The sequence below is a fragment of the Chelon labrosus genome (genome assembly GCF_963514085.1).
Source record: "Chelon labrosus genome assembly, chromosome: 4".
NCBI classification, from domain to species: domain Eukaryota; kingdom Metazoa; phylum Chordata; class Actinopteri; order Mugiliformes; family Mugilidae; genus Chelon; species Chelon labrosus.
Genome location: NC_140340.1, coordinates 157,530 through 173,326, shown reverse-complemented (window position 1 = coordinate 173,326; position 15,797 = coordinate 157,530). Strand labels below are relative to the sequence as shown.

Sequence of the window (15,797 nt, the reverse complement as noted above, 5' to 3'; positions counted from 1 at the left end):
GCTGCTGTTGTTGCTAATGTTATCAAAGCGGAAGCGACCGAAGTGTAATTTCCGGTTACAAACCGTAGTCCGTTAAAGAGTCGATGGTTGATGATCAGTTTGTTATTTATCACTGATCAGATGTTTATATCTCAGCGTTAACGTCTCACAAACTCATCGGTAACGGGAGTTTGAAACATCTGCTACGGAGATTAAACCCCGTTAGCTGCCACCGTTAGCTACTAGTGTTAGCCACCTTCAGCTACTGTTACACTCGCTGGACTAGACTGGACCCGGACCGGACCGGACCGGACTCTTAGCTCTGATATATCATGGGTGCTCACCGCAGCGAGGGAGGCCGGGACTGGCTGGAGCAGGACGGGCCAGAGCAACCGGAACAGAGCCCGGTAAGAACCGCAGCTAACAGAAGCTAACGAGCTAGCCTAGCCGGAATAATATAATACCGGAAATTATTTTTATGGTATAATAATCATTTCATTATTTATCAGAACTGTAGGTTGTTAAATATAAAACAAATTATTCTTCAACAGCGACTCAGGTGAACAATTAGTTTATAAAGATGATCAATAAGCTCACGTGACTCTGTTCAGTCTTATAGAAGTGACGTCAGGCTCTGTGTCAATAAAGTTTGTTTATGTAAAATTAAATCTGTGATAGTGATCAATAACTGGTGATCAATAACTGCTGACCAATAACTGGTGACCAATAACTAGTGATCAATAACTGGTGACCAATAACTGGTGACCAATAACTAGTGACCAATAACTGATAATCAATAACTGGTGATCAATAACTGGTGACCAATAACTGGTGACCAATAACTAGTGATCAATAACTGGTGACCAATAACTGGTGACCAATAACTAGTGACCAATAACTGGTGACCAATAACTAGTGATCAATAACTGGTGACCAATAACTGGTGACCAATAACTAGTGACCAATAACTGATAATCAATAACTAGTGATCAATAACTGGTGATCAATAAGTGGTGACCAATAACTGGTGATCAATAACTGGTGATCAATAACTAGTCATCAATAACTGGTGATCAATAACTAGTGACCAATAAGTGGTGACCAATAACTGGTGATCAATAACTGGTGATCAATAACTAGTGATCAATAACTAGTCATCAATAACTGGTGATCAATAACTAGTGATCAATAACTGTTGACCAATAAGTGGTGACCAATAACTAGTGACCAATAACTGGTGACCAATAACTAGTCATCAATAACTGGTGATCAATAACTGGTGACCAATAACTGGTAATCAATAACTGTTGATCAATAACTAGTGATCAATAACTAGTGACCAATAACTGGTGACCAATAACTGGTGATCAATAACTGGTGACCAGTAACTTGTGATCAATAACTAGTGATCAATAACTAGTGACCAATAACTGGTGACCAATAACTGGTGACCAATAACTGGTCATCAATAACTAGTCATCAATAACTGGTGACCAATAACTGGTGACCAATAACTAGTGACCAATAACTGGTGACCAATAACTGGTGATCAATAACTGGTGATCAATAATCGGTGATCAATAACTGGTGACCAATAACTGGTGATCAATAACTGGTGATCAATAACTAGTGACCAATAACTGGTGACCAATAACTGGTGATCAATAACTGGTGATCAATAACTAGTGACCAATAACTAGTGACCAATAACTGGTGATCAATAACTGGTGATCAATAACTGGTGATCAATAACTGGTGATCAATAACTGGTGACCAATAACTGGTGACCAATAACTGGTGATCAATAACTGGTGATCAATAACTGTTGATCAATAACTGTGTTTAGAAGCCGTGGAACCTGATGATCAAACATCGACAGATTCAAAAAAGAGGACGACGCTCACACATGACTGTCAGGTCAGCTGATTGATCAGTGATTGATTGATAGATGATAGATTAATTAATTGATTGACATGATTATACCTGTGTGCAGCTACACTGATCCTCAGGTGTCCATGGACCTGTTGAGGGCGGTGCTTCAGCCCAGCTTCAATGATGACATCATGGCTGTGTTCAGGAAGTACCACAAGGTCAGAGGTCACACTGGAGAGAGTGGGTGGGTGTGGATAGATGTGGAAGATGTGTGAACAGATATAAACAGGTGTGAACAGATATAAACAGGTGTGAACAGATATAAACAGGTGTGAATAGATATAAACAGATATAAACAGGTGTGAACAGATATAAGCAGGTGTGAACAGATATAAACAGGTGTGAATAGATATAAACAGATATAAACAGGTGTGAACAGATATAAGCAGGTGTGAACAGATATAAGCAGGTGTGAACAGATATAAACAGGTGTGAATAGATATAAACAGGTGTGAACAGATATAAGCAGGTGTGGACAGATATAAACAGATATAAACAGGTGTGAACAGATATAAGCAGGTGTGAACAGATATAAGCAGGTGTGAACAGATATAAACAGGTGTGAATAGATATAAACAGGTGTGAACAGATATAAACAGGTGTGAATAGATATAAACAGATATAAACAGGTGTGAACAGATATAAGCAGGTGTGAACAGATATAAACAGGTGTGAATAGATATAAACAGGTGTGAACAGATATAAGCAGGTGTGGACAGATATAAACAGATATAAACAGGTGTGAATAGATATAAACAGGTGTGAACAGATATAAACAGGTGTGAATAGATATAAACAGGTGTGAACAGATATAAGCAGGTGTGGACAGATATAAACAGATATAAACAGGTGTGAATAGATATAAACAGGTGTGAACAGATATAAACATGTGTGAACAGATATAAACATGTGTGAACAGATATAAACAGGTGTGAACAGATATAAACAGGTGTGAACAGATATAAACATGTAAACAGATATAAACAGGTGTGAACAGATATAAACAGGTGTGAACAGATATAAACAGGTGTGAACAGACATAAGCAGGTGTGAATAGATATAAGCAGGTGTGAACAGATATAAGCAGGTGTGAACAGATATAAACAGATATAAACATGTGAACAGATATAAACAGGTGTGAATAGATATAAACAGGTGTGAACAGATATAAGCAGGTGTGAACAGATATAAACAGATATAAACATGTGGACAGATATAAACAGGTGTCAACAGATATAAACAGATATAAACATGTGAACAGATATAAACAGGTGTGGACAGATATAAGCAGGTGTGGACAGATATAAGCAGGTGTGAACAGATATAAACAGGTGTGAACAGATATAAACAGGTGGACAGATATAAGCAGGTGTGGACAGATATAAGCAGGTGTGAACAGATATAAACAGGTGTGAATAGATATAAACAGATATAAACAGGTGTGAATAGATATAAACAGATATAAACAGGTGTGAATAGATATAAACAGATATAAACAGGTGTGAACAGATATAAGCAGGTGTGAATAGATATAAACAGATATAAACAGGTGTGAACAGATATAAGCAGGTGTGGACAGATATAAACAGGTGAACAGATATAAACAGGTGTGAATAGATATAAACAGGTGTGAATAGATATAAACAGATATAAACAGGTGTGAATAGATATAAACAGGTGTGAACAGATATAAACATGTGTGAATAGATATAAACAGATATAAACAGGTGTGAACAGATATAAACAGGTATGAACAGATATAAACAGGTGTGAACAGATATAAACAGATATAAACATGTGAACAGATATAACAGGTGTGAACAGATATAAACAGATATAAACAGGTGTGAATAGATATAAACATGTGAACAGATATAAACAGGTGTGAACAGATATAAACATGTGAACAGATATAAACAGGTGTGAACAGATATATGAGGTGTGGACAGATATAAACAGATATAAACAGGTGTGAACAGATATAAACATGTGAACAGATATAAACAGGTGTGAACAGATATAAACAGATATAAACAGGTGTGAACAGATATAAACAGATATAAACAGGTGTGAACAGATATAAACATGTGAACAGATATAAACAGGTGTGAACAGATATAAACATGTGAACAGATATAAACAGGTGTGAACAGATATAAACAGGTGAACAGATATAAACAGGTGAACAGATATAAACAGGTGTGAACAGGTGTGAACAGGTGTGAACAGATATAAACATGTGAACAGATATAAACAGGTGTGAACAGATATAAACAGGTGTGGACAGATATAAACAGGTGAACAGATATAAAGAGGTGTGAACAGATATAAACAGGTGTGAACAGATATAAACATGTGAACAGATATAAACAGGTGTGAACAGATATAAACAGGTGTGGACAGATATAAACAGGTGAACAGATATAAACAGGTGTGAACAGATATAAACAGGTGTGAACAGATATAAACAGGTGTGGACAGATATAAACAGGTGAACAGATATAAACAGGTGAACAGATATAAACAGGTGTGAACAGATATAAACAGGTGTGAACAGATATAAACAGGTGTGAACAGATATAAACATGTGGACAGATATAACCATGTGGACAGATATAAACATGTGGACAGATATAAACAGGTGTGGACAGATATAAACAGGTGTGGACAGATATAAACAGGTGTGGACAGATATAAACAGGTGTGAACAGATATAAACAGGTGTGAACAGATATAAACATGTGAACAGATATAAACAGGTGTGAACAGATATAAACATGTGAACAGATATAAACAGGTGTGAACAGATATAAACAGGTGTGAACAGATATAACAGGTGTGAACAGATATAAACAGATATAAACAGGTGTGAACAGATATAAACATGTGAACAGATATAAACAGGTGTGAACAGATATAAACAGATATAAACAGGTGTGAACAGATATAAACAGATATAAACAGATATAAACAGGTGTGAACAGATATAAACAGGTGTGGACAGATATAAACAGGTGTGGACAGATATAAACAGGTGTGAACAGATATAAACAGGTGAACAGATATAAACAGGTGTGAACAGATATAAACAGGTGAACAGATATAAACAGATATAAACAGGTGTGAACAGGTGTGAACAGATATAAACAGGTGTGAACAGATATAAACATGTGAACAGATATAAACAGGTGTGAACAGATATAAACAGGTGTGGACAGATATAAACAGGTGAACAGATATAAAGAGGTGTGAACAGATATAAAGAGGTGTGAACAGATATAAACAGGTGTGAACAGATATAAACATGTGAACAGATATAAACAGGTGTGAACAGGTGTGAACAGATATAAACAGGTGAACAGATATAAACAGGTGAACAGATATAAACATGTGAACAGATATAAACAGGTGTGAACAGATATAAACATGTGAACAGATATAAACAGGTGTGAACAGATATAAACATGTGGACAGATATAAACAGGTGTGGACAGATATAAACAGGTGTGGACAGATATAAACAGGTGTGGACAGATATAAACAGGTGAACAGATATAAACAGGTGTGGACAGATATAAACAGGTGAACAGATATAAACAGATATAAACAGGTGTGAACAGATATAAACATGTGAACAGATATAAACAGATATAAACAGGTGAACAGATATAAACAGGTGAACAGATACAAAAGAGGTGTGAACAGATATAAAGAGGTGTGAACAGATATAAACATGTGAACAGATATAACAGGTGTGAACAGATATAAACATGTGAACAGATATAACAGGTGTGAACAGATATAAAAATGTGAACAGATATAAACAGGTGTGAACAGATATAAACAGGTGTGAACAGATATAAACATGTGAACAGATATAAACAGGTGTGAACAGATATAAACAGGTGTGAACAGATATAAACAGGTGTGCACAGATACAAAAGAGGTGTGAACAGATATAAAGAGGTGTGAACAGATATAAACATGTGAACAGATATAACAGGTGTGAACAGATATAACAGGTGTGAACAGATATAAATAGATGTGAACAGATATAAACAGGTGTGAACAGATATAAACAGGTGTGAACAGATATAAACAGGTGTGCACAGATACAAAAGAGGTGTGAACAGATATAAAGAGGTGTGAACAGATATAAACATGTGAACAGATATAACAGGTGTGAACAGATATAACAGGTGTGAACAGATATAAACAGGTGTGAACCGATATAAACAGGTGTGAACAGATATAAACATGTGAACAGATATGAACAGATGTGTGTTTGTGTTGCTTTTAGTTCTTTGAGAAGGCAGCAGAGAACGTAAAGGAGAACGTTGGAGACGAAGTTCAGACTGATCAGCTGATCAGGGAGGCCTGCAGGAACGTCCTGGAACACGTAAGTTGTCCAGTGAAACAGATTAGTGTCTCTCTGGTTCAGCTGCAGTAAAAACACACATGAATGTGATTAGTGAGAGTGGAGAGTTAAAGTGACGTTGATATAAAAGAGTAAAGTGGCTTAGCAGCATGTAAAACAACTGTGTGGCAGAGTGAGATAAAAGAATAATAATTAACAACAGTGTAAATGTATGTGTGTGAATGTGTGTGTAGAGAGTGCAGGTGGACGAGGGCTGAAGGTGTGAGGGATTTAACAGCTGTTGGTTACGTAAGATTATGTGAACTTTGACCTCACCTGTCTGTGATGTCATTACCAGGCTAAACAACTGTTTCCAGATGCTGAGGTGAAGAGGGCGGGGCCAGAGATTGCTATCAAGGTAGGAGTCGTCAGACTGACCAGGTAAAAACGGGAGCACCTGTGCTATTCTCATCTGGTTCTCTGTGTCCTCCCAGAGGCCCAGACCTGCTGATGAAGACTGTGGTCAGAGAGGAAGCCCCTTCCCCAAGAAGGTCTGATATTAATCTGAAATTAATCTGAAATTAATCTGATATTAATCTGATATTAATCTGATATTTATCTGAAATTAATCTGAAATTAATCAGACTTTAATCTGATATTGATGAGACATTGATCTGATTGTTTGTCCTCAGAGGAAGAGCCGTCCAGGTCCCGTCCCGCCGTCTGAACGTCATCTGGGCTTTTCCTCTCAGTGAGTACCTGACGTGTGACATCATCATGTCCTGATGGACTCGTCAGTCATTAATACCTGTCTGTCCTCAGAGTGAAGCTCAAGGCTGATCCTGTCAAGAGGGAGGGGCCGAAGGTGAGTCCACACTGAGCACATCATCATCATCATCATCATCATCACCTGACCGCAGTCAGCTGTACGCACCGTCAGGGGTCATGTGACTGAACAGTGTTTGTGTTTCAGTGGGATCCGACCAGACTCAGCGACAGCAGCACGTTTGTTCTCGGCTCCAGAGCCAACAAGTGAGTCATCATCAAGTAAACTTTATCGACACTGTAACATGGAGACAAACTGACAGGAAGTGATGTCACTGCAGGGCGCTGGGGATGGGCGGGACCAGAGGACGGATCTACATCAAACACTCGGACCTGTTCAAGGTAAACAAGTCGCTCCTGGTTCAGGTGTAACAGACAGGAAGTGATGTAACAGCTGTGTGTTGTGTCTCAGTATGCAGCAGATGCAAAGGACAAGCAGTGGTTGGCTGAGAGACACCACATGAGGGCCACAGGAGGGAAGATGGTGAGGAAGCTGTCGTCGTGGTAACGTCTCTGCTGCAGTCTTAGTTCTTTGTCTTCACGTCGTCTTTACTGTCTCCCTGTCCAGGCCTACCTGCTGATTGAGGAGGACATCCAGGATCTGTCCCGCAGCGACGAGTACAGGTGAGGGCATAGGCCACACCCCCTCCATGTGACTGCAACACATTTAGCAGGACGTCCCAGCTCAGGCAGTTTGTTATTTGTGGTCTGAGAGTGAAGGTATGTTTAAACCTGAGCCACATGTGATGTAGATGTAATGTAGCCCCGCCCCTCAGCCCCGTCCCTCAGCCCCGCCCCTCAGCCCCTCAGCCCTGCCCCTCAGCCCCTCAGCCCCTCCCCTTAGCCCCGCCCCTCCTTCCCAGGTAGTGAAGCCACATTTCATTATAGCATCAGATACATTTAGTGACGTCGTCCTGGTTCGCTGCTCTAAAGACTGGATAACCTGCTCCAGACATGTAGCATAGCTGTTTGCTACCTGGTGGTGTGTACTTGTGTGTGTTCACTGATGTGTGTGTTCACTGATGTGTGTGTGTACTGATGTGTGTGTACTGATGTGTGTGTACTGATGTGTGTGTGTACTGATGTGTGTGTGTACTGATGTGTGTGTCTACTGATGTGTGTCTACTGATGTGTGTGTCTACTGATGTGTGTCTACTGATGTGTGTGTCTACTGATGTGTGTGTACTGATGTGTGTGTGTACTGATGTGTGTGTACTGATGTGTGTGTCTACTGATGTGTGTGTACTGATGTGTGTGTCTACTGATGTGTGTGTACTGATGTGTGTGTCTACTGATGTGTGTCTACTGATGTGTGTGTCTACTGATGTGTGTCTACTGATGTGTGTGTCTACTGATGTGTGTCTACTGATGTGTGTGTCTACTGATGTGTGTGTACTGATGTGTGTGTGTACTGATGTGTGTGTACTGATGTGTGTGTCTACTGATGTGTGTCTACTGATGTGTGTGTCTACTGATGTGTGTCTACTGATGTGTGTGTGTACTGATGTGTGTGTACTGATGTGTGTGTCTACTGATGTGTGTGTACTGATGTGTGTGTCTACTGATGTGTGTCTACTGATGTGTGTTCAGGGAGTGTCCAGACGTCAGGATGGACGAGCTGAAGCCGTTCACGGTTCCCATTTGGATGGTGGAGAAGATGCAGAGAGCCATGGAGGCCCAAAGAGACACTGACCTCTGACCCCGACCCCTGACCCCGCCCCCCCAACACACCAACCTCTGACCCCGATAGGTCTGTAATGGACGAATGAAGAGACACTGATCATGTGACGAGCAGACTCTGATTCTATTGACTCCTTCCAGTTTTTATTTTTACTGTTTAGTTGAAAACAAATAAAAGTTGTGACCTTTGATGACCTTTGTCTTCTATCAGCTGATTTTAATGTGACATCACATCCTGTGATCAGACAGACGAGTCACCTGAGACTTGACTGAGATTGTGATTGGTCACCTGCTGCAAACTCCGCCCCTCATGTCACATGTTGATGATGAAACCACGATCAGATTACTGATCACCAATCAAACGCCTCCCAACAACCAATGAGCTGACAACAGGGAGCTGTGACATCACACTTTATTTAAAAAACAAACAAACACAAAAACACAAAACAGGAAGTGACATCAGATGGAGGCGGGGTCATTCGATGCCTTCCTGTTTGTCTTTGATGGCGACTCTGAAGCGTTCCTCCAGCAGAGACAGTTCACTGATCAGGTCTGTGATGGCGTTGGTGAATGCTTCCTGTCAAAACATGACATCACTTCCTGTTACACATCACCTGTCTGCAGGTTACCTGTGGACTGGAGTCAGGTGTGTGTGTGTGTGTGTTACCTGTGGACTGTAGTCAGGTGTGTGTGTGTGTGTGTTACCTGTGGACTGTAGTCAGGTGTGTGTGTGTGTTAGTGTTACCTGTGGACTGGAGTCAGGTGTGTGTGTGTGTGTGTTACCTGTGGACTGTAGTCAGGTGTGTGTGTGTGTGTGTTACCTGTGGACTGGAGTCAGGTGTGTGTGTGTGTTAGTGTTACCTGTGGACTGTAGTCAGGTGTGTGTGTGTGTGTTAGTGTTACCTGTGGACTGTAGTCAGGTGTGTGTGTGTGTGTGTGTGTGTGTTACCTGTGGACTGTAGTCAGGTGTGTGTGTGTGTGTTACCTGTGGACTGTAGTCAGGTGTGTGTGTGTGTGTTACCTGTGGACTGGAGTCAGGTGTGTGTGTGTGTGTGTGTGTGTGTGTGTTACCTGTGGACTGTAGTCAGGTGTGTGTGTGTGTGTGTGTGTGTGTGTGTGTGTGTTACCTGTGGACTGTAGTCAGGTGTGCGTGTGTGTGTGTGTTACCTGTGGACTGTAGTCAGGTGTGCGTGTGTGTTACCTGTGGACTGTAGTCAGGTGTGTGTGTGTGTTACCTGTGGACTGTAGTCAGGTGTGTGTGTTAGTGTTACCTGTGGACTGTAGTCAGGTGTGTGTGTGTGTTAGTGTTACCTGTGGACTGTAGTCAGGTGTGTGTGTGTGTGTGTGTTACCTGTGGACTGTAGTCAGGTGTGTGTGTGTGTGTGTGTTACCTGTGGACTGTAGTCAGGTGTGTGTGTGTGTGTGTGTTACCTGTGGACTGTAGTCAGGTGTGTGTGTGTGTGTGTGTTACCTGTGGACTGTAGTCAGGTGTGTGTGTGTGTTACCTGTGGACTGTAGTCAGGTGTGTGTGTGTGTGTGTGTTACCTGTGGACTGTAGTCAGGTGTGCGTGTGTGTTACCTGTGGACTGTAGTCAGGTGTGCGTGTGTGTTACCTGTGGACTGTAGTCAGGTGTGCGTGTGTGTTACCTGTGGACTGTAGTCAGGTGTGTGTGTGTTACCTGTGGACTGTAGTCAGGTGTGTGTGTGTGTTACCTGTGGACTGTAGTCAGGTGTGTGTGTGTGTTACCTGTGGACTGTAGTCAGGTGTGTGTGTGTTACCTGTGGACTGTAGTCAGGTGTGTGTGTGTTACCTGTGGACTGTAGTCAGGTGTGTGTTAGTGTTACCTGTGGACTGTAGTCAGGTGTGTGTGTGTTACCTGTGGACTGTAGTCAGGTGTGTGTTAGTGTTACCTGTGGACTGTAGTCAGGTGTGGTCTGGACTCTGATGACAATCTTGTGTTCCAGAGGATGAGGAACCTTATAACCAGCGAAGAGAACCTGAGGATCCTTCAGCAGCTGACTGGAACACAAACATGAACAGGTGTACTGATGAGATAAGGTAGTGGTCTCTGATTGGTCAAGGAGACATGTGGTCAATGTTTTTATTTTAGTTTGTGAGGAAGTGAAGACTTTAGTCAGCTGTTGGATCAAACAGAAGCTCTTATTGTGAAAATCTTGGTTCACAGGAGCACACACAGGTAACTGACCAGTTAGGTACACGAGTCTACAGCCTCAATCAGCTGATGTAGCTACTGAGTTAGCATGTTGTTAGTAACATGTTAGCATGCTGTTAGTAACATGTTACTAAGAACATGTTAGCATGCTGTTAGTAACATGTTAGCATGTTGTTAGTAACATGTTGTTAGTAACATGTTAGCATGTTGTTAGTAACATGTTAGCATGTTGTTAGTGACATGTTCTTAGTAACATGTTAGCATGCTGTTAGTAACATGTTAGCATGTTGTTAGTAACATGTTCTTAGTAACATGTTAGCATGTTGTTAGTAACATGTTAGCATGTTGTTAGTAATGTTAGCCTGATGTTAGTAACACGTTAGCATGTTCTTAGTAACATGTTAGCATGTTGTTAGTAACATGTTCTTAGTAACATGTTAGCATGTTGTTAGTAACATGTTAGCATGTTGTTAGTAACATGTTGTTAGTAACACGTTAGCATGTTGTTAGTAATGTTAGCATGTTGTTAGTAACATGTTAGCATGTTCTTAGTAACATGTTAGCATGTTGTTAGTAACATGTTAGCATGTTGTGAGTAATGTTAGCCTGATGTTAGTAACACGTTAGCATGTTGTTAGTAACATGTTCTTAGTAACATGTTAGCATGTTCTTAGTAACACGTTAGCATGTTCTTAGTAACATGTTCTTAGTAACATGTTAGCATATTCTTAGTAACATGTTAGCATATTCTTAGTAACATGTTAGCATGTTGTTAGTAACATGTTAGCATGTTGTAAGTAACATGTTGTTAGTAACATGTTGGCATGATGTTAGTAACATGTTGTTAGTAACATGTTGTTAGTAACATGTTGGCATGTTGTTAGTAACATGATGTTAGTAACATGTTGTAAGTAACATGTTGTTAGTAACATGTTGTTAGTAACATGTTGGCATGTTGTTAGTAACATGATGTTAGTAACATGTTGTTAGTAACATGTTGGCATGTTGTTAGTAACATGTTGTTAGTAACATGTTGTTAGTAACATGTTGGCATGTTGTTAGTAACATGTTGGCATGTTGTTAGTAACATGTTAGCATGTTGTTAGTAACATGTTGTTAGTAATGTTGGCATGTTGTTAGTAACATGTTAGCATGTTGTTAGTAACATGTTGGCATGTTGTTAGTAACATGTTAGCATGTTGTTAGTAACATGTTGTTAGTAATGTTGGCATGTTGTTAGTAACATGTTAGCATGTTGTTAGTAACATGTTGTTAGTAATGTTGGCATGTTGTTAGTAACATGTTAGCATGTTGTTAGTAAAATGTTAGCATGTTGTTAGTAACATGTTAGCCTGATGTGAACTTCTCAGCTCATGCTGCCCAGTATGTTGTTGTTAGTGTGGCTTGTTAGCATCCCTGTGTTAGCTCCCTGTGTTAGCTCTCTGTTAGCTTCGGTTAGCCGGTCCTAGCTCTGTGTTGTGGTGCTAGCAGGTTAGCCGTTAGCCTCTTACGCTCGGATGATGTTGCCCAGCGTGTGGTCCTCCTTGTTCAGGGTGAACAAACAGGCGTTCGGGACTTTGGTGTCTTTAGTGATGCTGATCTTTTTCTCTCCTTCAAACAACAAGAACGACTCAAAGGCGGGAGGCGCGTTCATCTTCTCAGTCTGAGCCCGAACAAGTCAACCGGAAAAGCTTCTTCTTCTGGGGTTTGCGTCAGTCTTGACGCTACTGGGTTCTTCTTCTCCTTCTCGTGTTGGTGCTGTTCTACCGGTACTACCGGTACTACCGCCACCTAGCGGACCCGTCCAGACCTGGTCCAGACCAGTCATGGCGTCCTGTTCCTCATGAGTCTCAATAACAAACCAACGTCTTCTTGTTTTTATTCGTCTTCATGTTTCCTGTTTGGATCTTATCGATTAATCGGATTAATCTAAAAACAAACAGATAAAAAGTGTTCCGCCATGTTGGACTTCATCTGCTGAAGCAGAATAAATAATAAATAATAAACACATATTCTGTTAAACATTAATAAATAATAAATAACAAACACATATTCTGTTAAACATTAAAAAATAATAAATAACAGACACATATTCTGTTAAACATTAATAAATAACAAACACATATTCTGTTAAACATTAATAAATAATAAACACATATTCTGTTAAACATTAAAAAATAATAAATAACAAACACATATTCTGTTAAACATTAATAAATAATAAATAACAAACACATATTCTGTTAAACATTAAAAAATAATAAATAATAAACACATATTCTGTTAAACATTAAAACGCCTTGTTGTATTTTATTCACATTTCTTTGTTTTGTTTGTTTATAAAAAATTAAACGTTGACCTCAACCGTGACGTCACATTAAACTCCTCCTCCTGCCCAATCAGATACTGGTTTTCTTTTTGCGGGTGTCGTGATTGGTTAGCAGCAGGAGGTTTGTTTTTGAAAGTCAGGCTCTGATTGGCTGTTTCCGAGAGGACGCGTCAGTTTAAACTTGGGGGCGGGAGCGAGTTCAGTTTGAATCCGACAGACAGCAGCCTCCGTTCGGACCGCTACCCCCCCCGACACACGGTGAGACCCTCCGGTACGAGCGTTTATATCGTGTTAACGTGTTGTTTGTTGTACGGTAAAACGGGCTAATGTTTATGTAGCAGCGCTAACTGTAGCTCCTGCTGCTAGCTTGTAGCTAAAACCCTGTTGGCACGAAGCTAAACCCTGTTAGCATGAAGCTAACGGGCAGGCTGCTAACGGACCGACGTTACCGCACCGTAACTCACCGTTTTCAGTCGTTTCAGTACCACCGGACGAAACTCCGGTGGTACATCCGGAGGCTAACGTCTGTGACTTAACGGTGCCAGCAGGCAGAACCTCCATTCTTGACCCGGTGTGTGTTTGTCAGCAGGAACCGGACCGTTAGCATTCATGGCATCCCAGAACATGGACCCGGCAGCGGCAGCAGCTTCTTCCACGGCCGCTCTGAAGGGCAGCGAGAGCGGCGGCAGCGCGGCCAGAGGCTCGGTGTCCAAACGGTGAGGCGCGGGGATGGAGCTGTGGGTGAACAGAACCAGAACCAGAACCAGAACCCTTAACGGGCCCATGTGTTGGAGCCGATCAGCTGATCATTGTATTCAGTCAGTGTGTTGGTCGCATGTTGATCGTGGTGTGTTTGTGTGTCTGCAGGCTGCAGCAGGAGCTCATGACTCTCATGGTGAGTTCACTGACATCACTGACTGTCAATCACACACACACCTGGTTCCCTGCTCTGTCTGATCACCTGGTTCCCTGCTGTGTCTGATCACCTGGTCTGTCTCTGTCTGATCACCTGCTCTGTCTCTGTCTGATCACCTGGTCTGTCTCTGTCTGATCACCTGGTCTGTCTCTGTCTGATCACCTGGTTCCCTGCTGTGTCTGATCACCTGGTTCCCTGCTCTGTCTGATCACCTGCTCTGTCTCTGTCTGATCACCTGGTCTGTCTCTGTCTCATCACCTGGTCTGTCTCTGTCTCATCATGTGACCAGATGTCAGGTGATAAGGGGATCTCAGCGTTCCCAGAGTCAGATAATCTCTTCAGGTGGGTCGGAACCATCGACGGAGCTCAGGGGACGGTAAGTCGTCCACAGAGGACGGACTGATTATTGATCGATTGATTGATTGATTGATTGATTGATTGGTGTTGGTCGGTTCCACCTGGGTCCAGGTGTACGAGGGCCTCCGGTACCGTCTGTCCCTGGAGTTCCCGGCCGGGTACCCCTACCAGGCTCCTCGTGTCAAGTTCGTCACGCCGTGTTTCCATCCCAACGTGGACGAGCAGGGCTTCATCTGCCTGGACATCCTGAAGGACAAGTGGTCGGCGCTCTACGACGTCCGCTCCATTCTGCTGTCCATCCAGAGCCTGCTGGGAGGTAACCATGGCAACGCCAGAGACTGGTGGACCTCTGTGTGGCCGTAGCTTCACTCTGTCTGTTTCTTCCTCCAGAACCCAACAACGAGAGTCCTTTGAACACGGCCGCGGCAGAACTGTGGGAGAACCAGGACGGTGAGGAACCCATTAGATCAGTGAACGGCTGGTTCTGGTCCAGACAGTAGAACGTTGGTAGAGGTCTCCGCTGTGAGTCAGTGTCCTCTAGTGTCTCTAACGTTATGAAGGGGAGACAAGTGTTTATTATCAGGTGGAGGATGATGATGGTCTGGACGTGGCCTCCAGGTGGTTGTATGTTCATTAATTAATTAATCTGGTGTTGGGGCCTCGTCTTCACCCTGGACGACGCTGGTCACGTGATTAACGAGTTTAGATGAATTAGTCCTGGTGTCACTCAGATCAACAGAAACATCTCACCTGTTCTACCTCAGACAGGTGAGGGGGCGTAGGTCAGTAGTGATTGACAGCTGGTCCTCTGATAGTGTCCTCACACCGATCAGCCAATCAGAGCCCACCCAGCAGAGCATGATGGGATCTGTAGTTCTGACCTGTGTTTCGTCTCTTTCAGCCTTTAAAGCTCATCTACACTCGACCTTCCAGAAGTGAAGCCGCTCCACGTTTCTTATGTTTGTCTTCTGTGTTTGTACAATATTTTTATGTTTGTTCATTGTTCTGTATCAATAAAGTTCTTAATTCAAATGACCTGATGGTGGCGTTGGGGTTTGTTAAAGAGTTCAGTCGTGTTCAGATTTAAAACCAAATGTGTTCCAGTCAGACGTTTACATTTATCCGTTATTTAATCAGCTCCTGTTTAATTTAAAACACAGAAGTTTAAAATATTTATTCACTCATTTAATAAACCGGCTCTCTGACTAATTTGTAGCTGATGTTTGAAAACAAAAGATTTTACTAATG

General features: G+C 41.7%; 3 protein-coding genes across 5 annotated transcripts; 2 read left to right on the top strand and 1 right to left on the bottom strand.

The window, feature by feature from the left end:
• The first annotated feature begins 44 nt into the window (after positions 1-44).
• LOC311486627 (deoxynucleotidyltransferase terminal-interacting protein 1-like) lies at positions 45-8,964 on the top strand. Of its 2 annotated transcripts, none has more exons than XM_084542542.1 (13): positions 45-386; positions 1,829-1,896; positions 1,973-2,069; positions 6,212-6,310; positions 6,627-6,686; positions 6,763-6,819; positions 6,961-7,019; positions 7,091-7,133; positions 7,242-7,300; positions 7,375-7,435; positions 7,506-7,577; positions 7,662-7,717; positions 8,684-8,964. In XM_084542542.1, exons 1-13 carry the CDS (start codon positions 312-314, stop codon positions 8,790-8,792), a joined length of 915 nt encoding a protein of 304 aa, XP_084398668.1. In that variant the 5' UTR covers positions 45-311; the 3' UTR covers positions 8,793-8,964. The 2 variants fall into 2 exon arrangements, with proteins under 2 accessions (XP_084398668.1, XP_084398667.1); XM_084542541.1 differs by having other exon boundaries at positions 47-386; positions 1,826-1,896.
• Positions 8,965-9,168: 204 nt separating this feature from the next.
• Positions 9,169-12,834, bottom strand: polr2j (RNA polymerase II subunit J). The gene is made up of 3 exons (XM_084542169.1): positions 12,459-12,834; positions 10,685-10,793; positions 9,169-9,350 (listed from the first exon to the last, which is right to left on the bottom strand). The coding sequence occupies exons 1-3, from the start codon at positions 12,599-12,601 to the stop codon at positions 9,249-9,251; spliced, it is 354 nt and encodes a 117-aa protein (XP_084398295.1). The 5' UTR covers positions 12,602-12,834; the 3' UTR covers positions 9,169-9,248.
• A 662-nt stretch (positions 12,835-13,496) lies between these two features.
• LOC311486356 (ubiquitin-conjugating enzyme E2 C-like) lies at positions 13,497-15,584 on the top strand. Of its 2 annotated transcripts, none has more exons than XM_084542167.1 (7): positions 13,497-13,534; positions 13,866-13,992; positions 14,144-14,171; positions 14,482-14,568; positions 14,661-14,865; positions 14,940-14,999; positions 15,451-15,584. In XM_084542167.1, the coding sequence occupies exons 2-7, from the start codon at positions 13,886-13,888 to the stop codon at positions 15,486-15,488; spliced, it is 525 nt and encodes a 174-aa protein (XP_084398293.1). In that variant the 5' UTR covers positions 13,497-13,534; positions 13,866-13,885; the 3' UTR covers positions 15,489-15,584. The 2 variants fall into 2 exon arrangements, with proteins under 2 accessions (XP_084398293.1, XP_084398294.1); XM_084542168.1 differs by having other exon boundaries at positions 13,531-13,547.
• The last annotated feature ends 213 nt before the right edge of the window (positions 15,585-15,797 follow it).